Here is a 27,506-nt window from a genome sequence, read left to right as displayed (position 1 = left end):
GAGCGTTGCTGTCGTGGCGCCGAAGAGCATGATCACGCGGGATTTTTTTCAGGCTTCGCGCACTTTCCTTTCAACACGAAAAAAACTCATCCATAGCTCACATCAAAATAAAAATTCGCAGTGGCTAAGCACAGCGAGAGCTGCATTTCCCCACTGGTTACGCATGTTGTCGAGTTTGTTGTGACTAAAATGTTAAGCATTGAAGAAGTATTCGGTGAGACACATTGTTTATTTATTCAGTTGTTTTGACAGAGATAAACACTGCCCGATGATCGGTAAAGTAACACGCAGTTGTAAAGTAACACACAGTATTTAGACTGGTTGCTCTCTCTCAGATACACAATGTCAATCCTTTCAGTCCAGGATCCGGAGTACCCAGGTTCGAACCGACCGCGGCGGCTGCGTTTTTATGGATGCAAAACGCTAAGGCACCCGTGCTCTGTGCGATGTTAGTGTACGTTAAAGATCCCTAGGTGGTCGAAATTATTCCAGACCTCTCCACTACGGCACCTCTTTCTTCCCTTCTTTTCTCAGTCTCTCCTTTATCGCGCTGGTGCACTTAGATGCGTTCAGCGGAACGGTAGGTGTGATCCATGCGACACCTGCCGTGGAGATCAACACCGCGGACTGCGGCCGAAAGTTTTTTTTTAATTGGTTTTGGGAGAAAGGAAATGGCGCAGTATCTGTCCCCATATATCGTTGGACACCTGAACAGCCCCCGTAAGGGAAGGGATAAAGGAGGGAATGAAAGAAGAAAGGAAGAAAGAGGTGCCGTAGTGGAGGCTCCGGAATAATTTCGACCACCTGGGGATCTTTAACGTGCACTGACATCGCACAGCACACGGGCGCCTTAGCGTTTTTCCTCCATAAAAACGCAGCCGCCGCGGTCGGGTTCGAACCCGGGGTGCGGCCGTAAGGTAAAATTGGTTTTGGGGGAAAGGAAATGGCGCAGTATCTGTCTCACATATCGGCGGACACCTGAACCGCGCCATAAGGGAAGGGATGAAGGAGGGACTCCGGAAGAAAGGTGATGAAGCGCGCGGCGCACCCTCTCCTCCTCCCCGGTTGCAATGGTAACGGCGCATGCGCACAACTGGCCTCCCCCCGTGTACCAAGTTAACGGCACATGCGCACAACTGGCATCTCGCGTGTAGCGCGAATGCTCGACTGGTAGCCTAGTGTAGCTCCCGGTACAAAACTGATTCATTACACATTTTTGGAACACTCTACGATACGGCACCGGAAATTGAACCACAAGTAATTTTTAAATTTGTTTAATTATGCACTTGAACAAAATACAAAAAAACTCTGAGTAACTATGCATACAGTGATTAACAACGGTGTTGAATTTGCTTCAAGTGGTTGTGCTTCTGTATATTTTGAATATTTGGCTAAAGTAAGCAGGCCACCTGGTACGTTCGGAGTAATATTGTTTCATGAGTAAATTGAAGGCTGTATTTTGTTAGTGTGCTTCTATTAGTGCATTTGTTTCCATAGTCTAGGTGCAACTATAATATATTCTTTGCAGTAATGTGGCTACAAAAAAAACCCTGTCTCTCAGTTGAGCAGGGAATTTGTTTTAAAGCTCATTGTTTACATACGTGTTCGTCAATGTGCGCGTGTGAGTGCGTTCGTGCGTGTGAGTGAGTGAGTGAGTGTGCGTGCGTGCGTGCATGCGCATGAGCGCGCTGGTGTCTGCTTATGGAGGCAGACAGACTGAGACACGGAACGAGTCGCTGGAAAAGTAAAGGTTTCGTAGTTCGCGTCTATGGGTGCTCCACTTAATCAGTACCGGGTGTTGAAAATTAGGTTTCCATGGTTTTTTTGTAATAAATGACGATCAGAACGTGCGAACCATTTTTCCGCATAGGTTATACGACCAGGGGGACACAAAGTGACAAATTACTTGTTTTGTTTTTAACACCTAAATGCCCCTGTGAAGAGGTTTTACATCAGGGGGGGATCGTTTCTAATTATAGCCGTGCTATTCAATGAAGTGATAATACTTACGGTGGATGGCAGCAGTAGCGGTAGCGGTGTAGGGGGCCCATGAGTCAGTAAAAGGAGCATTGGACCAGGGGGGGGGGGGGGGGGGGGCGGATTACAGTGCTCGGGCCCGGGTAGGAAGGGTGGCTAGTGACAGGCAGCTACACGGGGGCGCCGGTATGACGGACAAAGCCGGTAGACGTTGGGGGACAGGCATCGCCTTGTGGCTGGCGGTCAATGGTTCGTCAGAAAGCCAGAGCCATTTCCCCTTCGTGCATACAAACCGGAATCTTCCCTCGGCCTGACACTGTCCCTTCAGGAAGCCGCCGACGACAGCAGAGATTATTGCTACAAGGCGCAACAAAGGACCCCTCTCCAGCCCCCCCCCCCCCCCCCCCCCCCCCGCCCTTGAAGATTGCATGACATTAGACTCCTTCAGCATACCGTGTACCGTGTTGCCGTTACCGCTACCGGAGTACCGGGAGCTTGCGCGCAGCCAATGCGCATGCGAAAATCGCCTTGACGGCGCCAGAAGGCGCTACGCACCCGGCAGCTAAAAACGGTATGCTAAAAACGTCTCTTATCGCCGGTATGCTAAAGACATCGGTAATGCTAAAAACGATCACTCTGAATGTGTTCTAAGAAGGCTCCGAATTGTCCTGTGAACAAGGGACTCTGGAGTGGGACTCTGGGAACAGTGGCTTTTCCTGTCGAAGGACGCTCTTCCAGCCAATGGCGTCAGCCGAGTTAGATAACACTGCTAGCGTGACAATGCAGGGAGTGGCAGATGAAAGGGGATAATCTCTTCCCTCTGTGGTCGGGGATATACCCCTGTCTCCATTGTGGCGCCGCTCCCTACATTGTCCCGTTAGCAGGGTCATGAGAATCGGCCAACGCTACTGGCCGGAAGTGGGTACTTTGACGGGGAAAAGCCACTGCGTTCTTGAGTTGTATTCGGCTATATCAGAGTTGCAGGGCAGGACGAGCGATTCAGAGAGCCAATCGCCTTTATGGAGATCGCTCTGTGCATCGCATTTTGTAACTAATTTGGTGACTATTTTGGATTTTACATGTGTTTTGGAGAACAGTTATTAATGCTGTCAAAGTTGAACGGGATGGCACGCAGCAAGGAACCAATCGGGTTGAGGCTTGCTGCTATTGGATGCATCCTGAATGTGCGACGGACTCTTGAGAGTTTAAAACGGAGCCCGGGAGCCCAACCTGTCGTTCTGGGCTAGGTTTAGATGCTCTGCGTCTTCGGCTATGCCGAGGAGGGAAGGTTTCTCTGTTACCCAGTTCCGTCTTATTTGTCGCTTCGTTTAATGTCCTGTACTTGCTTTAAATCTCCAGTATATAAAATTCAGTTCATTTTCGCGTTACCTTCCGTTATTGCAAGTCGTCATTACACCGTCACTGACGGGGCACCTCGGGTGCAGGAGCCTTCAAGTAAACAAACGGTCTCAGACGGCGCGCCCCTGGTGCAAAGAAAAGAACCTTTATTGCTTTACTAGCGAGAATATCATTCTAATTCGTGTATGTTCTTACAAAAGCAGGGGACACTTAAGCACCCTCTTAAGGTTATGACACGACAGCGTTAATGGTTATTTACTTTTATTAATTAGTACACCTTTATAATTACACACACTCGTTAGCATACATAAGAAAACACACTATACCACGTGGTACACGACAAGACACTCAAAGTATCCCTGCAACCAATTCGAACGAACGTAACAACTAAGAGTAAAATCAATAAAGAACAAAAATAAAGGCAATAAAGAAAAAATGTCTGAGTGGCCTCCGCTTTTAATCATTTTCATTTCATAGATCAGCGTATTACGTCACGACACTCTCTACCGATCCTGAATTAGTGCGACAAAGCGCGTGGCTTTTCCTCCGAACGTAAGCTCTAACGCAGTGGCGTTGAGAGAAGTAAACGCTTTAAAGGAATTACTCAATGGATGCCAAGATACTAGCACTGCTAACGAAGATTTCTGCACCTGAAAAAGCGCCACAGATGCGTGGTGTTAGTCCTTTAAGAATGCTAGTGTGATGAGAAGGAAATGCAAAAATTATTCCTCAGGCAGTGCGCCCCAGCCCCTGGCTCACAAAATAAACGGCCGCGATGTTGGCGATGACTATACCTCTTCTTGCGCCTAGCGACGTACTTAAAGAGAGCGCAGGTCAGGGTGTAAGCTCGGCGTCGACGCTCCCTAGCCGGCGAAAATAACACAAACACTTAGAACTGGGCGCCGCGGTGATTGCTTCTCAAGCAGTCACCAGCAGACGTCGCATGTGCACTAGACATTTGGCGCAGCTCATGCGCTGTGTTTCCATTTCGTTCGAAAAGAAAAACACCAGTGGCCGTATTATATAGGGAGCTATTATCTATTTTCCGTTTCGGATCCATTTGTTCCTCTGTCATTGGTCACTCAGATATACCCGCGGCTTTCAAGCGCCTGTGGGAAGCGATCAGACCATTGGCGACCGCACCTCACCATTGGCTGCATATCGCATTGGATGCATATCGCATTGGCTGCATAGCGCAGCCAATGGTGAGCCGGTGCATGCGGCGAGTGGTGCAGGTCATCATTGACGCAATGTGTCGCATCAACCGGGTCTACCTCGTGTTGCTGTGTGCGTTCGCGCCAGCCTTCCCCAAGTGCACGTTGATGTTTCCAATCTCGTCGGTGGTGCAGTGGAGTGCTGTGCAGTTACAATGCGTGTATCTGGTGGTGACACTTCTGTTGATAGTTTTCATGTGCGCACTAACCGTCATTGGGATCAACGCCTATTGGTGCGCGTTATGCAGCGCCTTTCCCGTGACTGCCTTGCTATTGGAGAATTTTTCACCACACAGCCTGGGGCTCTTCTGTGAACCATCGTAGCGGAAAAGACATACTAGACGCTGCTCCCACGGCGGGTCTTTTGTGCCTCAGCACGGGACAACACACCTTTGTTTCGCGTCGTGCGCATTCGGCCATCGGCGTCTCCTTTGCGTCGTCTTCCTGTGCCCGTGATTACACCTAGAAGACGGGTCCAGACACTCAGGGATCGGACCACCTCCCCATCGTTCTCACGTCGCGTTCTGCGCTCCCGCGCACGCGCACTTACACTGTTGTGCAGTGGGCAAAGTTTCGCGAACTCTGTGCAGGCTTTGTTCCGCGATCACAATTCCCGGTGTGACAGTGATACTTCTATGCTGTCTGTACTGGGGTTTTGGGCACCCCGGTGCCCGACATTAAGCTCCTAAATCTACGATTGGCTCGTCGTGTGGCTAGCGCCTCGCGGTTGGGTCTAACCGCCCGAAACTCTGGACCGTATACAATCGGCTTGAGGCCGCTTGTCGTCGCCACGCCAAACGCCTGCGGAAGCGAAGTTGGGCAACTTGTTGGGTTCTGTTCCGCCCTCAATGCGCGGCATCTCCAGCAGCGTGCCTGGCGTATCATGCGTTCCTTCCTTGAACCGGGTGGCCCAAGGTGCCAGCCCTGTTTTGGCTGTCGCCATCTCCCTAGCTGGCAATCACCAATGCCGAGCTTACCGAAAAGCTGACAGACCATTTTGCTCCAGTCATGGCTGCTGCACCTCCTGTAATCCAGTCACCTCCGTCTTCTGCAGAGCCCCCTCGTTATTCTGGCGCCACTGCGGCCCACATCCGCGCTCTTTGCAGCGCTGACGTCACTTCTTACGAGCTGCGCTCAGCCCTGGCCTATCGCAAAAGTCACAGAGCAGACGGTATAGCCTATCACATGCTCCGGAGTTCGGACCCGCGGCAACCCGACCTGCTGCTTGCTGCCTTCAACCAGGTCTGGTGTTCCGGCGCTGTTCCTGCTAACTGACGCGAGCAAATCGTTGTCCTCATCCTCAAAAGGGTTACGCCGCGGCGTAGCATCTCGTAATATCAACCTGTATCGCTTAGTTCAGCTGCGGGAAAGCTCATGAAAGCCGTGGCACTACGCAGACTTGAATGAGTTGACGACGCCTGCGACACCATCGCCCCTAAGCAAAGCGGTTTTCGCAAGCTGCGCTCCACAGCTGACTGCTTCGCTGATGTATATTCACCACCTTGGAACAAGCCAAGCTCAACAGTCAACGAGAACAGAAAACTGGGCGAGTTGGAATGGATTCATCTTTAAGCAGCGCGAAACACAAGACGTTGAGGAAGAAACACGAGACGACACGAGCGCTATCTATTTTATGGTGAAGAACTCTACTGAGGTAGTTGATTTCCTGTCGCGGCTGGAGGACAAGAAACATTATGCCTTTAGCATGGATGTGGAGGATCTATTTTACTCCCTACTCCACGCTCAGCTGTTGAAGAATGTCAAGGACTGCATTGTCAAGGATAAATACAAAACGGGCTTCATTGCCAACTGTGGCACTTCCGTGGAAAGTTTCCTTGAAGTTTTGTCCTTTTACTTACGTTCGACCTTCGTTGGATGGGGTGAAAAAGGTTTCGTCCAGCGGTCTGGTATGTGTATTGGGTCTCGGGTCGCCCCGGTGTTGAGTGACATTTTCCTCAGCAGGATGGACATGATACTTGAAGAAGATCCTAAGGACTTAGCTGCGAAAGTGCTTCGCTATGTAGATGATTTCTAGTGTTTCTGAACCATGGGTCCCCCAGCAATGTTACCAATGTCATTAAGATTTTCAAAGAGAGGAGCCACGGTCTGGGTTTCACGTTTGAATGACCAGACTCGGGTTCAATTCGGTTCCTTGACTTAAAAGTCATCTGCCATGAAACAGGAACCTGTTGGGAATATAAGCCTAGAACAGCTAAGCCGCTCCTAACTTACAATTCAGCGCACTCAAAGCTGGTCAAGGCGGGGATAGCGACTTCGTGTCTCAAGGCTTCATTGCGTAAATTGTGCTCCCACACGGTTGAGACTAGCTTCCAGAGGCAGGTTCAGAGGCTTAGGGACGCTGGTTTTCAGATGTGGCTCTGGCTCAACTATCGGAAAGGATATTGAGTTGGGGCGATAGTCTCGCAAAAGAAAAAGAAATAGACGGCGCGCTAACAAGAATAGTCGCGATTCCGTACGTACATGGAATGTCACACCGGTTGAAGAAGGTAGGGGCAAGATACGGGGTAAAAGTAGTTTTCACAGCTAAGAATAAGCTGAGCAGAGTCTGCAGTGCAGTAAGCAAGAAGCTCGAGGGCTGGGATGACCGAGGGAGGAACAGATGCACAGTTTCACATAAAAAACCGCTCGTCGACTGCGGCACTGCAGTGGTTTATTCTATCCCGCTTTCCTGCGGCAAGACCTACATCGGCCAGACAGGCCACTGTATAAACGAGCGGCTGTTTGAACATCGAAGGTCAGTAAAAGGGGCAGTTTCGTCGAACCTTGCTGTGCACTGCCGGAAATGTAAAGATTGTTTCCCCCATTTGGACAAGACAAATATCGTTTAGTCACCCAGATCGGACTTGCAGGGAGTTAGTTGAGGCGTTTCTGATAAGGCAGGAGTATGAAACATGTGTCGCTTCGCCTTCTATCAATCTCGTGGAAAAAGAGATTCATGCTCTCGGGGAATGTGTGGCGACAGGTTGATAGCAGGTGCATGTCATGTGTTAAGATTTCTGGTGTGCTTTGTTAAAATGAGGCGATTAACCTCCCGCTGCATGTACGTACGGTTTTACGGACTATGTCGATTTTATGGTTTGGGTTTTTGTGTGTTTTTCGGTTCTTGCTTTTGGTGCCTATATAACTAACCCTTCTAAAATAAAAGTTCAGTTGTTAGCGCTCGTGTCGTCTCATGTTTCTTCCTCTACGCCCTATGTTTCGCGCTGCTTAAAGATGACTCAACAGTCCCGCGGGATACCTTATCCTTATTGATTTGAAAAGTGCATTCGATAACTTGCCGCACTGGGCCATAATTCAAACGCTCGACGCTATCGGAGTTGCTGGCGAGCTTCTTGCATATCTGCGCTCATTTCTTAATGAGCGAACTATGAGCGTTCGCGTTAGAAGCGCGCTCATTTCATCACGACCTGTTCCTTCTGGTGTGCCAAGAGGAGGAATGATTAGCCCCTTTCTATTTAACCTTGTGCTCGCAGGTGTGTTCAAATGCCTATCTCCCTCAGTGTGCGACTTCGTGCGTGTTGCTGTTTATGCGGACGCCATTGCGCTTTTTGCGTCGTAACCCACCTTCCGCGACACGCGTTCATGTCCTTCAGAGTGCTCTAGACTCTACTGGTTTCCTTCTCCAACGTGTCGGTCTAACCATCTCGGCGGAGAAGACTGAGGCACTTGCCTTCCACCCGCTTTAAAGCAGCGGCCGAGGGTGCGCCCCTTGTCATGCGCTATATGCATACGCCGGGCTTGACATTCCTTGACAAGTGCGCTGTTTGGGGCTCGGCATTGACTGCCGCCTGACTTGGTCCCCGGCTGTCATTGCTGTCCTCAAGCAAACAAAAACAGTTCAGCGCCACGCTCGACGCTTCCTTGTTCGTCAAGGGTATTCCTCGCCTGTCCTATGCGTGCGCCTATACGAGGCCATGGGAACGACCAAGGCGTTGTATTCCCTGCGTCTCGTATCCCTGAGCCCTTCACAGTGGCACAGAATCGATGCAGATCACCGCGCAGCCGTTCGCGCATACTACGGACTTCCGCGATTCTCGCAAATTGGCCCTACTTATGCCGAGACCAGCTTCTGGCCTGTTTCTCTCCGTGCCTTCAAGATCCGCTTCCATCACTTTGAACGCTTGAGCCGCGCCCCTGATTGTGCCCCACTTCTTGCACGACTGCAATCCATGCCGCAAACGTGCCTGGGCCAAGCGGCGAACCTACTAAACACATTACCGGTCCCTGCACCCTGTCATCTGTATTGACCTAAGCCCCCTCACCTCGACATTCCACCTGTGACGGAGACATCATTGCCGGGCATTGCATCCAAAAAAAACGCATGCCACACTGTGCCTTGCGACAAGAGGCTCTCGCCAAAATCAATGAGGATCTTGCCGGCAGCATTATAATCTGCACAGACAGCTCCGTTTTAAGTAGAGGAAATTCTGCTGCTGCTGCATGCGTTGCTGTCACACTGGGCGCTCGCCAGAAGTGCCGCCTCCCACCGCCAGTATCTAACACTGCGTCAGAACTTGCAGCATTTTCACTGACTTTAGACCTACTTTGTCTTCACTCTTATCCTCAGCGAGCCGCTATCGTGAGTGACTAAGACGGTCATTCAAGCGCTTCTTCTACCCGAGAAAGGCCAAAACTTGGTTTTCTTTATACGTGTGCAGCTCGACGAGCTACAACGCTGCGGACGCAGCGTCAGTTTTGACTAGGTGCCCTCCCATGTTAGCGTTGACGGCAATGAGGCAGCGGATGACCTGCACGTCAAGTTAACCTCCCCTCAGTGCCCTTATCCATTGCGGCATTTCCCTATGACTCCCCCAGACTTATAATCAGGCGCCACGCCGATCTACATCATCCCGATTCGCGCATTTATTCGAGGCAGCACATTCACCGCGTTGACACTGGCGCCTTCTCTAGTGGAGATTTTGTGTTCCTCTTAAGAGTTCGGCTCTGTTTAGACTGCTGAAAGGCAGCACCGTTTTCGCAGATCACCTAGTGACCTTTGTGCTCAGTGTGGTGCTTGTGAAATGTTGGAACACTTCATCTGTCAGTACCCACGTTTGCAAAAGCATCACGACAACCTACACGCTGGCTACCAAAAAATTGGCCTCCTCTGTGCCTCGTTATGTGATATCATCGTCCCCCGAGCCTCCACTGGCAAAGTAACCAGTGCCCTCAAGCTGCTGCTCGAGTTTTTTCAAGCCGCTAAATTACGCCCTCGCCTCTAATTGACGCGTGTGCTGTCAGCTTCTTTTGTCATCTCCCTTGCCCCTCTTCACTCCCGACACGTTTCCTCTCTCCTATTCTTTCCCTCCCTGTATAGCCTCGTTGCGGTGATCCCCTCGTCTGGAGGAGGCAGTTATAGGGCTGCTGAACTCCCTCCCCCCGCGTCCAAGCCCATCCATGTATATCAAGTATCATTGACGAGGGGATACGCTATACCTTGTGATGGCGCTATAGCGGCTTGTGACTGGCCGCTTGCTGCTTTCGGCTGATGCTGCCGTCGCGCTGTAGTTAAGCCAAATGAAATGAAAAATGTATAACGGCTCCTTATTCAATACGGCCCCAGACCTCCTCGTGCATGAGGGCTTTGGAGAAGTTTTTGTATTTAAAGATTGATACAACATAGTCTTCTCCACGGCTACAAATTCGCCACTTAAGTAAGTGACAAACATCACTAATATAAACGTTAGTTAATAAATATTAGGTACTTTGATATCTAATTAGTACATTGACCTAATGACGTCCGCCACAGTTGGAAGTTCCTTTCTGTAGTTTTTCTTTCTATGGTTTATGGGGGTTTAATGTCCCAAAGCAACTCAAGCTAGTTTGTCTTTCTGTCTCAGAAGCACTAGATATGTTTTGAAATTTTTTAAGGTGCTCGTTGAAATACCCAGTATATTGGCTTGAGAACTACGCGAGAGTGCAGGAATGTTTCCACCTTTTGTTCAATTCATATTTTCATTCCTTCCATTTCTACTGTGTCGGTATCTTCGACATGATTATGAAATATGCGATTTTCTGGAAGTGAGTATGTTGTGAGTGTTATGAAAATAAGTACTATACTGGTGTCACTTATGTACTTGACGGAAGCGGCTGGAACGAAGCCACGCTTCTTTGAAGGAGGAATAGGAGGAGATGGAGAGGCAGTAAGGTTAACCGGAAGAATAAACCGGTTTGCTACCCTGCACTGAGGAGAGTGGGTGAGGGGATACAAAGATGTGGGAGATAAAAGAGTAACAGGAAAATGAAGTCCTTCTTAGTCAAAGAACTCAACTTCGATATGCAATGCTAAGATATTTCTTAAAAAACAGGATTTAAAAGATGCGACTGGTGCTATACCATTCACCTAGCCAACACAGAAGAGATTGCTCACGCGACGAATATGTACAGTCGTGGACAAAAGTAGGAGCCCCCTACTTCGTGTTTCGAAGCTTGCCTCTCTGCATAGGGGCGACACCTGACGCAGCCCTCCTACTGTCAACCCACACAGATTGTCATAATGACACGTGTAAACGACATGTATGGAGGTGTTTCGTTCTTACAGCCATCGCAACGAGATTTTTGTCGTTCTTGCTCTGCAGTTGCTGGCCAACCAGCAGGTGGTTGTCGAGCTGGAATGCATCTTCTCTGAACAGTCACCCGTGCCTGCCCGCCGACTGCTGCTCAAGGGCCAGATGCGCTACCTCCAGGAGTCTGACGTCATACTGTTCCTCGGAGTGCCACTGTGAGTGCGACGAACTATGCGTGCTCCGGTTCACCATTTGTGTCTAGCTCGTCGAATGCATGCCTCTCACTTGAGGACGGAAAAATTTCCTCAACTGTCCCACGAACCTGAAGTTTCGAGAGCATATTGCCACGGTGTTGGTGACAAGAAATAGCTAGGCAGGACAGCTTGACAGCACAGAAATAGACTGAACAGCATGGCAGCGCGTCCTACAGGAGAGGAGTGGATTGCAAAACATTTGTTTCGCCAGAAAAACCAAAATGCAGGATGGGAGCAGGCGAGCTTCAGCGTCTTTCTGTCGTTGTTGTCCTCTGTTGGAGTCTTAGCGCCACAAGCGTCATCGTCTTTCAGCCTGAGCGCCACCTTGCAATATATTAACGCGATAGCGTTAGAGAGCTTGTGTCGCAGGAAAGCCGGTGTCGGCGTTGTGGGTCATTGGTCGTTGTTGGCGTTGCAACACGAAACACGAGAATCCCCAAATGAAAAAATCTTGTGGAGATAAAGGGAATCGAACCAAAGCCTTCCAAATTGCGAGTCGAGCAGGCGCAGAACACGCTATCAAGGCTCCTTTTTTTCTTTATTGCCGTCTTCAGCAAGTAATTTCACAAACCAATCCGCGCGAAGAACACAACACACATGCTAAAAATACGTCACCTGAACTTGGAGTTACGTAAACACATTAAAATTCGCGCATGTATAATAAAGCTTCCATTCTCAGAATCCACTGAGATACTGGATATTGTATCTTGTAGCCTTCAAAGCTCTGCCAACAGATTCACGAAAATGCTCTCTTATCGGCCTCGTTCGAACTAAATAAAAAGCGCACGTAGTGAATGCGTTGTGGTCTTTGACTTCGTGAAGTGTCTTTGTGTATTGATGCGCGCATGAGTAACTATGAGTATGCAAACTTTGAAACCGGACCCGATAAAAATCTCGTTCTACTTTACTGCCATGAGCTGTAGAATACAGTGCCGTCGAAGTTGTAGATACGAAAGTAAATGCGAGTAGCTTGCGCTGAGGAACGATAGCTGGCGTTGTGACCATGTTTGGTATAAGTTTGGGCTTATGGAATTTGTTCCAAAGTGACTAAGGCTATAAGGGACGCCGTAGTGGTGGGCTTCGATAATTTCCGCAACCTGTGGTTCTTTAACGTGCTCTGACATTGTACAAGGATAGTGTATTTCAATTTGGAGGACCCGCAGACGAAACCCTTCAAGTCCGTAACTCCTCCGAATGCGGAGCCCGGTGATAACACGACGATTTCTCCCCTATGGGCGGCAGCGTGGGTGCAGCCCTTCGCGACTTCTTCGGGCTTCAGGCGGGCAGGCAGTGGTGACAGGACCTGTGTGCGTCATGTTTCGTGCGGGTGTCAACCATTGTGATGTCATGGAACACGTACCGCCAGAGCACCTATGATGCACGCGTCAGTGTGCTGTTGTGGTCAACGAATGCGACGCCAACGGAGACGCAGGCCTCCATTACGGCCTCTCTTTCTGCATTTTCTCTTTCACTCCAAACTTCTTCCCTTCCTTCACGCCGTGGTTGAGGTATGCACCGATATGTGAGACAGTTACTGCGCTATCCCTTTTCGCTAAACCCACAGTCACAACGGAGACGCACAACGGCCAATTAAGGGAGCAGCGTCACTGCAGCCCGTTCGTGATCTTCTCGGGCGGCGGATAGGCTGATTTCAGACGCCTCCTGGAGACTCCGAGCGATTTGTCCAACGGGTGAGACGTTGCACCGAATGGGCGATGGCGTTCCGTGGACTCCCTGGAAGCGCTGCAATGCGCTGTCGCTTTCCAATCTTAAAGGCTAAGCTTAAGCTTCCTCCAAATTTTGAAACTTTCTTTAAAGTGAATACTTATCCCGTGAAACAAATTCCTTCCGATGTACAGAGCGAGTACTGTTGAAGTTGGTCATCTGTATTCATCTGGCTGAAGGATTCCTAGGCTACAGGGGCTACTGCTAAGCGGCGCATAAATGCGTACACTGATAATCAATTGCACCGCCATATCAATTTTTTTCCCAAGCATAAATTTTGTTACACTGTCGTTTACCTGTTATATCTTTTTATACGCACTCTCAAACATGCACCCAAAACGCATTATTCCAGAAATCCACGTTTCGATAAACTTTGCGACATTCAATATGAATTTCGCGATTTGCTGCGTAAGACTGAGTCCCGAATTCAGCCCGATGCAAGGTTCAGCTTTAACGCCGGCGTTGGCGTTGTGTGCCTGTTTGGTGCTGTGATTTTTGACCTTCGCCTTTCTTACCGCTGTGCTCCCGGCCTGAATTAGGGGCTTCTATTTCGGACATGCTCGTCGAAGCCAGCTTATCCACTGGCGACCAATTACTCCCGCAGGATAGGTGCCCAACGGTAATTGCCAGCGGCTGAACGGCTTATCAGAGCTGTGCTGACGGCAGCTCGGATCTTGGTACGCTTGGAGAAATAAATAAAAAAAGAGATGAAACGCACGCAAAAGAAGAAGCTTGTTTTCTACCTGAGCTTGTCCACCATTGACGGAGGGATGTTTTTATATTTCCTGATCACGCTTCGCTAATTTCCTTAACTGCAAGTAGTTTTACCAAGTACATGTGTTGGAACAGCTGGCGGGCCTGTACTCAGAGGGCGGAAAGCGTGAACGTCCAGGGCAACTAAAAGGTTGAATGACGAGAGCAGCTCAATCCGATGCAGTCGTTCCTCATTGCAATGTGCGCTGGTAGCTTTTCTCCCGAACGCACGTGGTTCTTATTAGTACCAGCTGCAAATTCAGCTGTGGTCCTACTGGTGCGGGGGTGTAAGGCGCCGATCACTAGGTTTACTTTTGGCAAGCTCCGCACAAAAAGCTTACGAATGTGTGCTTTCATATGTGCTGCGGTACATATACTCTCGGAACGGAGGCGGGCATGTCCTAATCTGAAGTTCTTTGACAGCAGCTATCTTCGTGCCGCGCGATGAGGCTTACAAATTAATCATGAGATCGTGTTAAATACGTGTTAATATCTAGGCTGCGAAAAGCAACCCAAGTACATTGTTGAGTTGAGTAATAAAATTTCAAATACATTCGTTGAAAGAGATGCCCACCGTTTGTTGTGCCTGCACATCTGAAGGAGGGCTGCCCTACACCTCTCCATGATTTCATCGTTCCCTCCTCCTTCCGCCCATTTTTTTTTCTCTGACGTACCTGTAGCAACATCCACTGCCGAACCTACATTAGGGATATCACTCTTGTCTTCGGTAATGCATACAAACTGATTTAGCATGTCCAGAATAAAATAACAGGTAAAAAAAAACTCATCACAAGTTTTCTGAACAGCAATGACAAGTATAGCTCATATAACTGAGCCGTAATGGAGAATCGCTAGTTGTCGTTCGTGGTTCGAAGGATGCTGACTAGAGAATATATTTCTTCTGAAGTCAGTGATGATACGGGACATACGGTCGTCACACTCAGAAACGACGCTTAATCGAACGATGGCCTTATTTCTCGGTGAATTTTCCGGCACAAGACTTGACGGAGATGAAAACTAAACATTTCGACAGATTTGCCTGTATGGTTGGTTTGAAGACTTTTTTTTATTCGAGATGTTTGCAATTATACATAATGAGAAAGGGAGAGGAATAAAGTTAGAAGAAGGAGTGCACAAAAGCCTGGCTTAAAAAGTGGCAAAAGGCATAAAAAAAATTCTAACACATCTCCAATCAAAACTTTTAATTTGATTAAAGAATTAAGTTGAGCTAGTTGGTGCTTTTGTCTGTCCTGTGTGTTTCTGCCTGTGTTTCTGTCTGTCCTGTGTGCTAGCGTCTGACCTGTGGGTTTCTGCTCTTTGTCCTTTGTATTTTAACGCTAGTAATATGTCGCAGTCAGTGAATATTTAATTTGAATCACAACGGTTCGGAGCCGGTTCGGCTCCTTGTTCAGGGGTGGCTGGGGGAAGTAGCTATAGCGTCTTTATTGACTAATTTTGTTTTTGTTTTGGTTGGAGATGTGTTAGAGTTTATTATAAGTTGACGGAAATCAGGCCGACGTTTTTGACTTTAAGTAACTGGTCTCGCTTAGTGCTGTGAAAACCTCAGTGGTAGAGTTGCATTAGCACGTCCCATCTAGCGCGACGTTCTGCTTTATGTTCTTGCTATATTTTTTCAATCCAAAAACGTATGATACCAGCAGCGCTTGCTTATGCCTTCCCACCTTACCCTGTCATGTATTTTCTTTTGGGATGATCCCGAAGCAGTGCATGGCTGGTTTATAACTTTGCTGACGTCGGACAGCAATCACTGTTGGTTTGGCTCTGGGCTAACTAGCGACCTCTTGCAGTGGACAATAATTTCCTTAGCTACATCAGGAAAGCGGATAGTTTGAAAAAAGAAAACAAGCTGTTCGGCCTGAGAAGGGACCATCCTATCGGAAATCCCACCATAAAATATGGCGGCAAAACTCGTGGCGATAGTACAAAACAAGGCGGTTAGGGTGGCAAAGATGGTGGCACTATGGTCGCACTATGGCTGAACATGGTCGCACAATAGCCTCAATATATGGTCGCACTCTTGTCGCACATGGTCGCCCTAGGTGGAGCGTATTTTGACCATGGTGGCGGTTAGGTGCATACAGTGGTGTCCACTATATTGCCGCGAATCTGCGTACTGTTTGTTTGTTCATTCTTCAAAGCTGCCGGCGCACGGCTTTATCGGTTTGTTTCCATGACGCGTCCGTATTTATCTAGATTGATCGCATCCAGACGGAGTTGATTCTACGTTGTTTCAGAATGTTGTGGTAACTTTGCACGCCGTATCTCTAAAGTTCGCTATCAGCTCTAAATTGAGCACGGCCGAGAGCGGCGGGCATTGTTCGACGACCACCGAGTACGCTTGTTGCTACGTCGCCGCCGAGTGATTCAGTCCATTGTGGACACAAGTCAGCCCAAATAAAGAGATTGTTTAAACGCTATTTTTGCTGTCTTCCTGCTCTCCGGATTGCAGTCACCACTACGTGACATCCGAAGGAAGTGCTGGGTAGCCGTCAATGTACCGGGCATCCCTTTCAAGTCATGACGCCAGCCCTTTCCGCTTCGCACCGGAGGACGAGCCACCCGTTCACCAAGCCAGCCGACGTCTCCAGGGAGAGCAGCCTGAGTTCGGGACCCTGCCGGACCGCATCCGACAATAAAAAGACCCCGCAACGAGAACCATGGCCTCGTCACAGACGTTGACACACCACTACCACGTTTCGGCCAACTTCCGCAAGAAATTGACGAGAGGAGTACGCGCCGAATGCCTTTCGCGCCCACCATCGCAGCCAGCCTCACGCTTTGCGCCGCCACGCCGCAGCTACGCAGCCGCGGTACTAGGAAAGTCCCCCAGCCCCTGCAGGGGAAACTAAAGAGAGCAACCTTTGGAGGTGAGGTTGCTCGCCAGCGAAACGACGAAGATCCTGCGTCGACCACGCAGCATGAAGACGCCGCACCCACTACGCCGACGCCGCACACAAACACGAGCTCGACCACGAAGCGATTGGACTTCAAAATGACGCCCCCGCCCAGAAAAGCCCCGACGACGCGTCCTACCCACGATTCACATATCCAACGAACCCGTGACCGGACGCAGAGGACGACCTGCAATGCAAGAGCCAGGACATCTGACTTAGAGGTGACTATCGGCGGCCAGAAAGTTACCGCTATAGTCGACGCAGGGGCCGATTATTCAGGGATGAATGAAACGTTCGCTGAACAGTTGAAGAAAGTCACGGCCGCTTGGGACGGCTCACAAAAGTGGTAGCGCAGGAAGAGGACACCTCATTACGCCATCAGGAAGATGCACAGTGCGAGTTACTGTCAAGGGGCATACCTATCCTGCCACTTTCGCAGTGTTACAGCAATGTTCCCGCGACGTAATATTGAGCATGAATTTTCTAAGTAAGCATCAGGCGATCATCGACCTCCAATCAAAGCTCAACACGCTTTCGAAGGACGAAGCCATCCCTTCGATTACAACCATGGAGTAGCATATTGCCCTTAGTGTCCTCGATGAATAAGTAAGCGTCCCACCCAGATCAAGTGCATTGGTCGCCGTAGGTGCCACGGATGCCAAGTACATGGAAGCTCTCATCGAGGGGAACACGGAGTCGCTCTAGAGCGAGCAACCGTCATCGCAAGAGGCATTGCACATTTCCGCAATGGTCAAGCTGAAGTGCTGCTGACAAAATTCAGGGAAGAATAACGACACAATAACAAAGGAACGACGATTGCTTTCTTCGACGAACTATCCGGAGTTCGAGACGCCTTCGCCCTCTTCAACAGAGCCCCAGGAGATTCACGTAAGGAATTTCACAAGTACGTCCTCGAGATAAACCCAGCCATGGCCCGGAAGAAACAAGGCCAGATCCGCAATCTGCTTCGAAGATACAGCGAGTGTTTCTCGCCATTGGTGAAGGTCCGACAAACGCCGATTGCCAAGCATCGCATTGTAACTGACCAGCACGCCCGACCTCTCCGCCAAAGCCCCTGCCGTGTGTTGCCCCGAGAACGACAAGCAATACGGGACCAAAAGGAAGAAATGCTTCGCGTCGACGTCATCCAGCCATTGAACAGCCCCTGGGCGGCACCGGTTGTTCTAGCGAGGAAGACGGCGCATTTCGATTTTGCATAGATTACCGCCGCTTGAACACAACGAAGGACGTGTAAACCCTTCCCCGCATTCACGACGTACTGGACCGGCACTGCAACGCCAAGTATTTCTCAGCGATGGACCTCAAGAGCGGCTACTGGTAAATTGAGGTCGATGAAATAGATCGCGAGAAGACCGCATTCTTTACTCCGGATGGCCTTTTCGAGTTCATGGTGATGCCATTTGGTATTTGGTCTCTGTTCCGCACCAGCGACGTTTCAGCGAGTAATGGATACAGTGCTGGCAAGCCTGAAGTGGCAGATTTGTCTGGCATATTTAGATGACGTTGTTGTCTTAGCCTTGAACTTTGAAGAGCACCTAAAAAGGCTTCGAACAGTGCTAGAGGCAATCAAGTCGCCTGGTCTGACCTTGAAAGCCGATAAATGCCACTTTGCTGTGAAGAGCTGCTGTTTCTAGGTCAAATCGTTAGCAAGGAGGGAGTTCGTCCAGACCCGCAGAAAACAGCTGCTATTGAACAGTTTCCATCGCTGGCCGAAAAGAAAACAGTGCGCAGCTTCCTCGGACTGTGCGCTTATTACCGACGATTTGTAAAAAACTTTTTGCGCATCACCGAGCCCCGGACCCAACTCATGAAGGCAGATGTTTACAGTCCCCACCGATCCTCGCGCATTCTGATGAAAATTCCGATACTGAAGCTCATACCAATGCAAGCAGTGTAGGCCTTGGCGCCTTCCTCGTTCAGAAAACCGACGGACTGGAGAAAGTAATCGCCTACGCTAGCCGTTCCCTGTCCAAGGCCTAGGCTATTCGACAACTGAGAAGGAGTGCCTTGCCATCATCTGGGCCGCGTCGAAATATCGCCCCTACCTGTACGGACGACCGTTCAAGGTGCTCAGCGATCACCACTCACTGTGCTGGCTTGCCAGTTTGAAGGACCCCTCCGGCCACCTCGCTCGATGGAGCCTGCGTCTCCAAGAGTTTGACGTCACCGTCGTTTACAAGTCTGGATGCCAGCACCCTGATGCCGACTGTCTGGCAATATTATTTTTCTTTCTTTTTTTCTCTGACACACTAATATATGTTTGTCACGAACGAGCAAGCCCGTTATACCTAGTGGTACGGGCAGGGACACTTTATTTTTCATTCTTTTTGTCCCGCAATGATTTTTGTTTGTCACGAGCCCCTGTAGATGCACCGCCGCCGGACGACGATGAGGACGCCTTCCTGTTACCCATCAGCTCCAGCTCGTTTGCACAGCTGCAACGCTCGGACCCAGACTTAAACGCCTCATCGAGTACTTGGAGGGCAAGGTTTCTTCACTCCCCGCCTCGTTAAAGAGAGTATTGTTTTTGTTCTGTGTACAGAATGATGTCCTCGTGAAGAACTTCGCCGCTACCTCTTTGTTGTGCCTGTCGGTCTTCGCGAATAAGTTCTACATTCTTCACATGACGAGCCGACATTTGGACAGCTCGTATTTTCTCGCACCCTCCACGGCATTCAAGACAAGTATTACTGGCCCCGACTGTCCGCCGATGTCGCACATTATGTGAAAACCTGCCGAGATTGTCAGCGACGATAGGCACCTCCCACACCCGACCACCAGGATTTATGAACCCTACTGAACCCCCTGATGGCTCTTCCAGCAGATCGGCATGGACCTGCTTGGCCCTTTCCCAAAGTCCACGTCATCATCAACGTCATCAAGTGGATCATCATAGCAACCGACTACCTGACCTGACCCGCTGCGCCGAGGCAAAAGCCCTACCGAACGGAACAGGAGAAGAAGTCGCCAAATTTTTCGCCGAGTGCATTCTTCTGCGACTCAGCGCCCCCGATGGGCTCATCACGGACAGAGGAACAGCGTTCATGGCGGAGCTGACGCAAGCCATCCTGCGCTACAGCCAAACCAGCCATGTACCGGAGGACAACTGCATACGATCCGCAAACCAACGGACTCACGGACCGCCTGAACAAAACCATCGCCGATATGCTCGCTATGTATGTCGATGCCGAACATAAGACCTGGGACGTCATCCTGCCTTACGTCGTTTTCGTCTACAACACCGCAGTGCAGGGGACCACCCAGATGACGCCTTTTAGTCTCGTCCATGGCAGGGAGGCCATGACCACCCTAGACGCGATGCTGGCCAACGTTACCGCAGAAGATAAGTCCGACGTCGCCGCCTACCTTCAACGTGCAGACGCCCGAAGACTTGCCCGATTACGGATCAAAGACCAGCAGCGGAGCAACGCCAGACGCTACAACCTACGAAGAAGCAGCGCGCAAAACAAGCCAGGAGACCGAGTATGGGTTTGGACGCCTATTCGCCACAGCGGATTGAGTAAAAAACTTTTTCGCCGCTATTTCGGCCCGTACAAGGTTCTTCGTCGACTAGTTGAACTGGACTGTGAAGTCGTCCCTGAGGAAGTGACTGCATCCCAGCGACGCCGCGTATGACCAAAAGTTCACGTCGTCCGACTAAAGCCCTATTATGCGTGCTACAGGACGCTGTGTGCCCATTCTCGGTGTTTATTGTGCACTGTCCATTTTATTTGTTTCTAGTCGCCTCATTTGTTCTAAGGCAGCCGGCCGATGCTTCTTTGAGAGGGAAGTAATGCCGCGAATCTGAGTACTGTTTGGGCATTCTTCAAAGCTGCCGGCGCGCGACTTTATCGCTGTTTGCTAGACGCGTCCATATTTACCTAGCTTCATAGCATCAAGGCGGAGCTGATTCTATGTTGTTCCAGAATTTTGTGGTAACATTGCACACAGTATCTCTAAAGCTCGCTATCAGCTTTAAATTGAGCGCGGCAGAGAGCGGCGGGCATTGTTCGACGACCGCCGAGTACGCAGCTTGTTGCTGCGCCGCGGCCGAGTGATTCAGTTTATTGTGGGCGCAAGTCAGCCGAATAAAGAGATTGTTTAGACGCCATTTTAGCCGTCTTTCTAATCTCCGGATCGCAGTCACTACTACGTGAGAATATGATGGTGTCAAGCAGAATTAGAAAGGCGGTGTACATGGTGCAAGTCTCCGAGCGTGTGGTGGGACACCATAGGATAGTTATGCGCATGGTGGTTGTGCTATTGGAAATTGTGACATGGTGGTTTGCCGAGAGCGTTGACTGCTTCGGCTCTGCTGGTAAATTTTGGTCATAATTTGGACTGAATCTATGACCCGAATGAAAGTAGATCGTTTTGGATAGCTTTAGCTACATAATTGGCGATTTTTGCTGCATATTTCGAGAGATTTGTTTTTACATAGCGACTTTCGCGCTATGCATTGGTTAAGCATGCATCACCTGGACAATCTCTAAAGATGACCGACATGACGGCACAAACTGGCCGCGTCTGCGATATTTTCCAAAATCCAGAGTAATAACTCTTGCTTTTTTCTTTTGAATACGCGAACACTCAGATTTCATCGAAATATTTATTTATTTGAATGCTGACGTCGCAGGAGATGGTAATAAAAAGTTTTCGAGTCTGACCACCAATGTGATGTAAGCAGGGACACCCGACGGTCATTTTACCAACTGGTGGAGGAATGGCGTCGTGACATTCATGAGGTCGGTATGGGTCGGTGCTCCATGCGGTCGTGGTCTCAGCGGCCGCTGTGGCCACGAGATTTACGGCGGTTACGTTATTCATGACATGCGTTGGACAACGGAGGCACTTTCGTGCTCCTGCAACGCACGTTCAGCGTCTTCGAAGCACCGCAGCGACGTGGGAAACTGGCGGTGCTGACGTCACCCTCAATGCTGGTGAGTTCTATGTGGTGCATTGGTTAAATATCACCCTCGTGTTCCGTTCTTGCTGCGCTCCAGGCACGGGGCTCCAGGTTACTGGGATGTTAAAAAGAAAGGAACTGAATATGACACTCCGAGCGGAATATACTAACGCATGAATTGGTGAACAACCTTAATCGCTAAGTGAAACGAAGTGCATGATCAGCCCCTGGCCAACGATTGCGGATGGTGGTGCGTGAGAACGGATGATTAACAACTCGAAAAATAATGCTGCCGCGCACATTGGGGTTTTTCAACAAATAATTTGGACTAGATTATTCTTAGTGAGCCTTGCTCCGTTCCAGTTAACTTCGTATGAGGTTTCTAATCTCATGGAAGTTATGCCAACAGCACGGAACACTCCCAAGGAGAATGCGGCTTTCAAATTGCTAAAATATTTTTAAAAATTTCATTTTAGAAATACCAGATCACGTATCTGTAAGGCCTTTATAATTATAGACCAAAAGAATTTGCCCAAAATCAGCCCAGAAGTGACTTTACAAAATGCTTTTTGTGACCTGAGGTAGCAAAAAATGGCTGAGATCTTCGTGAATATGCCATTTTTCTCAAGTGTTTACTGACCTCAATGCCGTACTTTCAGAAAGTATAGCATGATGACAACTTCATGGTATTAATACGGTGTATTGCATGGTGTCCCTTCATAAATACATGGGCGAGTCAAATGAAAGTGAACCAACCTACCCCGCGCAATAATGGTTCAGTCCATTATCTGTGAGGCATGCACATAGCACACCCCTCATTTACGGAGTAACAAACAGGCGTGAGGATAAATGTTCTTTAATGCTCTCATACACTGGGTTGAACACGGTTGCGTGATATAATGGACGCTTCAAAAGCTGAACAGCGTGGTGTCATGAGGTTTTTGACAGCTGAAGGTGTTTCCCAACAAGAAATTAGTTGCCGTATGGCTGCCGTGTACGGTGAACATTGCATTTCATTGGCCACTGTGAACCATTGGAGCAAACGGTTCAAAGAAGGACGTCAAAGCTGCAAAGATGGTAACCGTTCATGCCCCACCAACTACAGACCAATATCTATCACAAGTGTTTGTTCAAAAATCATGGAGCATATTATTTATTCCCAGGTTACATCTTTCCTTTCATCGGTCAACTTTTTTCACCCCAATCAGCATGGCTTCCGTCAAGGTCACTCTTGTGAATCACAGCTTGCTCTTTTCCTTCATGACATTCACACCAACCTTGTCCTTAATACACCCACTGACGCATTTTTTTTAGATTTCGAGAAAGCATTCGACAAAGTATCGCATCGTCACCTGCTACTCAAACTGTCATGCCTTAATTTAGACTCTTGTGTGCTCACCTGGATCAGCAGTTTTCTAACCAATCGTCTCCAGTTTGTTGTCGCCAACTCCAATTCATCCGCTCTCTCCCATGTCCGGTCGGGTGTTCCTCAAGGTACTGTTTTAGGCCCCCTTCTTTTCCTAATTTATATTAATGACCTGCCAAATAACATGTCATCGAACATACGCCTGTTTGCCGACGATTGTGTGATTTACCGCTCCATAAATAACCAATCAGATGTTGCCGTCCTACAGAACGACCTCGTTAAAGTGCAAGAGTGGTGCGATACCTGGCTCATGAAACTAAATGTCAATAAAACCTTTTTAGTCTCTTTTCACCACCGACGTAACTACTCACCTCCCAACTACCTCCTTTACGGTTGTCCCATAACTCAAACCGACAATATTAAGTACCTAGGTGTCCATATCTCCAGTGACCTATCCTGGCACAGTCATGTTACTAATATAGCTAACTCAGCCAATCGCTTCCTTGGCTACTTACGGCGTAACTTTTCCTTAGCACCCCCTTCCGTCAAACTAATTGCCTATATATCACTTGTCCGGCCTAAACTAGAGTACGCCAGTTCTATATTCGATCCTCACCAAACCAACCTGTCGAATTTACTGGAATCTATTCAAAATCGCGCTTGGCGATTTATTCTTTCAGAGTACTCATATCGCGCTAGTGTAACTGGACTAAAATCTCGACTTGAACTTCGTACCTTAGCGTCCCGTCGTCAACTAGCTCGCCTTTCTCTTTATCATACATTTTTTCACAGCTTGCCACCGAACAACGCACTCATCCGCCCAGCCCATCGTTTATCCCGTCACAGCCATCTCAAAGCAGTCTACCACCAGCGCGCCCATACCACAACGTTCCAAAAATCATTTTTCCTCCGTACTGCCCTAGACTGGAACGACCTTCCCGGCCATATCGCTTCCCTTGAAGATCTTCAACAATTCAAGACTGCCATCGAAAATCATTTTTTTTTGTCATAACTGCCGTACTCCCCGCCCACCCCTCATGTAATACCCCTTAAATGGGGCCTTTGAGGACTTAATAAATGAATTAATGAATGAATGAAGACCGGGCCATAGCCACCGTGCAATCACCCCCAATGCAACTGCAAAGGTTGATGAGCTGATTAGACAGTAAGGAAGGATAAGCATCGATGAACTGGCAGAGCGTGCGAACATCAGTCACGGTTCGGTTCACACCATAATTCATGATCATCTCGGTTATCGGTTGCAAGTTCCACATTTTCGGGCAAATGAAAAAAACTGCTCAAGGGAACCAGATTCATGTCGGACGATGATGTGAAAGAGTTGGTTACGAACTTTTTCAAGCATCAATCAAATGAGTTTTATGAGATGGGAATCATGCGACTCGTTAGTCAGTGGGGCAGTTATCTAACTGCTCATGGAGACTACTTTTAAATAAGGTACCCGGCTTGTCATATATTCACAGTAGCTGACTTTCGTTAGACTCACCATGATACTTTTGCAATGACCTTCCTTTATTTCTGAATTACTTTCTCATTTTTCACTTTTTGGCTAATTTGACAAGGCTGTAATGAGTGAATTATGAAAGCATACATTTAAAAGTTCTGTGTAAAAACAACTCGGGTTGATAGAAATATTTAAAGAATGTCAAAGCATGAACCACTCCTTTGGCTAAAATTTAAGTGCACTCTAGGCTCATAACACGCTTTGTTGCCACGCCAGGCTTTCTGCAAGTTCGGTATAGTGATAAAACTTATGTCAAAACAGATATATTGAGTAAAAATTTGGTATTTCTTCGTTCAATGTGATTCCAAATAAGCATGCCAAATTTCATTGCTCTACACCAAAAAAATTTGAAAATTCACGTTCGAAAGCGGCGTCCCCCATGCTCGGTACACAAATGTATGCTGATGCCACTCCGGCATTTACAGCTGACTAGACTAAATATAATTTAACAGTATTTGAGATAGTTGATTTGTTGGGGTCTTAAAAGTTGCCTGGCACAAACTAACTACACACTGAAGAATAGCCAGTGCAAATGGTTTCATTGTTGGCTAAACAAGTGTAACGGTATGTGGCACATAGTAGTATGCCACGTACCATCCCGGAAAAGCTTCTTGTATGGACAGTTCTCTGAATGCGTGCTACATTTGATTTCTTTGTAGGGAGTGAGCACGAATGTATCTGGCTTGAAATTAATTTACCCTGTTAAGCCTGCACATTATCTCCTGCATGACCATTGGAACTTTCTCATGAAATACGGCACTAATTTCAGCTAGCGCCTCGGCTTAAAAAATTTTGGGTTTTATTTAGTCAACATGACACCACAAAAATGCACCAATTTCACCCTACCTTTGTATGCAGGTCCTAGGTCTTGGTATCTGACAGGATTTGTTGCCCAATCTTCTGGCTGGCTCCTTGTCTAAAAATACACTTCAGGCTCAGTTGATGCAGGTGGCTGCACTTGCACATCATCCACTATCTGCGGCTTCTGTATGCACTGTTTGGATGCTACCCCACCATTGCCGCATGCATCAATGTTCTTTATCGTGCAGCTTTGTACCATGCCAGCTGCCCTGACACTACTGTTCGGATAGACCATTGCTATTCATACAGGTTGGTGATTGTAATGTCCAGTGTGATCACTGCAGCAGTGGCTGCCATATAGTGTATTTGTGTTTACTGCATTCCTAGGGATTGCTCATATTATTATCATGTACACATGACACCTTATTCTTGGAGGAGACATTGAGGCTAATCCAAGTTCTATGCTTGAAGCACACAAAGAAGAGCTAGGCCTTGTGCCTAACACAGTTTGTGTCGCGCGACACTGTTAGCTAGCTGGAGTCTGGTGTGGTTGCCGTCATGTTGCTATAAAATGCAGCGTTTCATGACTAAGCAAGTTAACGTTGTTGCATATAAAGTTAAATCCAAATCGTCAATGCATTGTCCAGTAAGCTGAGATCATATAGGAATGCAAGAGAAAATTTATGGGCTCAACAGCTGCTCTTGACTAGTTTTTTCTCTTGCAGCATACCGGACACAAGAAAGTCGTGACCTTGTAAACTAAAGCTGCCAATAGTTGCTAATTTGCCTACTTTTGTAGGGGGTGGTTATGGCTAGCCCTTTTTTGTGCCATTCTATTGGGTTTGCAAGGCCCTAGCATGAGTACTTTTTGTGAGGTGGAGCAAAAAGAATCCTTCAAACGTCACTCATTTTTTTTAATGAAGCCAACACATGGTTCACCTGAACACGATTTTTTGTTAAACCTCATTGGAAAAGCATAATTGACGTTCCTCTAGAGACAGCATGATGGTTCAAGTGCTGGCCGTCAGCGATACTGCCAAAACCTGATAATATGCTTAGGCCTCACTTGGGAGAGGCTTTGAGATGTGTAAGCTTTCCACAATATTCTTAAAATGTAAACGAGCAATAAACACGTGTTTGCTACAAGCATGGTACGCAAACAGTAGACCAAAAGAAACCGATCCAAGCAAAAAATCATTCAAGAAAGTACAGGTATTGATGTCGACACATGAATTAGTGTCAAACGAAAACATTTGACAGAAGTCTGTCTGGTTGGGAAAATTAATTTAGTAGAAAGATGGCTGACGCCAACCAGGTTATTTTTTGAAAAAAACAGGGCGTTTCGGGACCGGCTTGGTCCCTTCTTCACGGTGTGACTACGGGCTAGGCGCAGCTTGACTTTTTAAGCCCTCGTGTTGAATACCTCCGGGTCAATGGCCGCATTGCATGGATGTAAGACGAAGTAAGTGTCCCCAGGGAGCGATTAACATTTCTTCGTGTCTGTTGTAGGTGCCACAACTCCAACAGAAGCCTCCTGCGCTGATTAGCTTCGGTTTTGAGTACAATAGTGCCGTCAAGGTCAATTCGGTGGTCACATTCCTCGCAGTGTTTGGCCACCGCGCTGGGCTGACGGTTCATTTGTCTGACGTCCGCTTTGTGTTGCCTCATTCTTTCAGCGAAGTTCTTCGTTTCCTCCACGTACGAGGCTGGGCAGACTGTGCAAGGAATCTTATATACAACCCCTTGGGCCCTTTCTTTTGGGTGACGGTCTTTCGGGAGGGGGAGACGGCGTCCGATGGTGGTAGCCGGTTTGTGCACTGTTAGCACCCCTTCTTTACCGAGAATTCGAGCCAGCGTCTTGATCACGCCTTTTACGTATAGTATGCAAACACGTTTCTGGTTCTGGCGTATGCTTGGGGAAAGAATAGAGCTGTTTTTGTTCTTCTTTTTTGTTTTTGGTTGACGCGTCGGATGAATGAACTGGGGTACCCATTTTTCTTAGATCGGAGACTACTCGGTTCTTCTCGTTTCTTTTTTCTTCATGTGAAGAACATATGGTGTCGGCTCTCTTCAATAAAGATGTAATGACAGATGCCTTGTGGGGATTCGGATGATTCGAATTGAAATGGTGGTACCGTCCCGTGTGGGTTGGTTTTCTGTATACCG

The 27,506-nt window shown here is 48.4% G+C and overlaps 1 protein-coding gene across 1 annotated transcript in view; it reads left to right on the top strand.

The window, feature by feature from the left end:
- The window catches only part of LOC144114546 (soluble guanylate cyclase 88E-like), a 139,797-nt gene that overhangs the window by 53,761 nt on the left and 58,530 nt on the right, over positions 1-27,506 (top strand). Inside the window, exon 4 of the mRNA XM_077648350.1 lies at positions 11,150-11,292. Coding sequence (XP_077504476.1) covers positions 11,150-11,292 — 143 coding nt within the window. The remainder of the gene's footprint in view (positions 1-11,149; positions 11,293-27,506) is intronic.

The sequence above is a fragment of the Amblyomma americanum genome, chromosome 1 (genome assembly GCF_052857255.1).
Source record: "Amblyomma americanum isolate KBUSLIRL-KWMA chromosome 1, ASM5285725v1, whole genome shotgun sequence".
NCBI lineage: Eukaryota > Metazoa > Arthropoda > Arachnida > Ixodida > Ixodidae > Amblyomma > Amblyomma americanum.
This window is presented reverse-complemented; position numbering and strand designations above follow the sequence as displayed.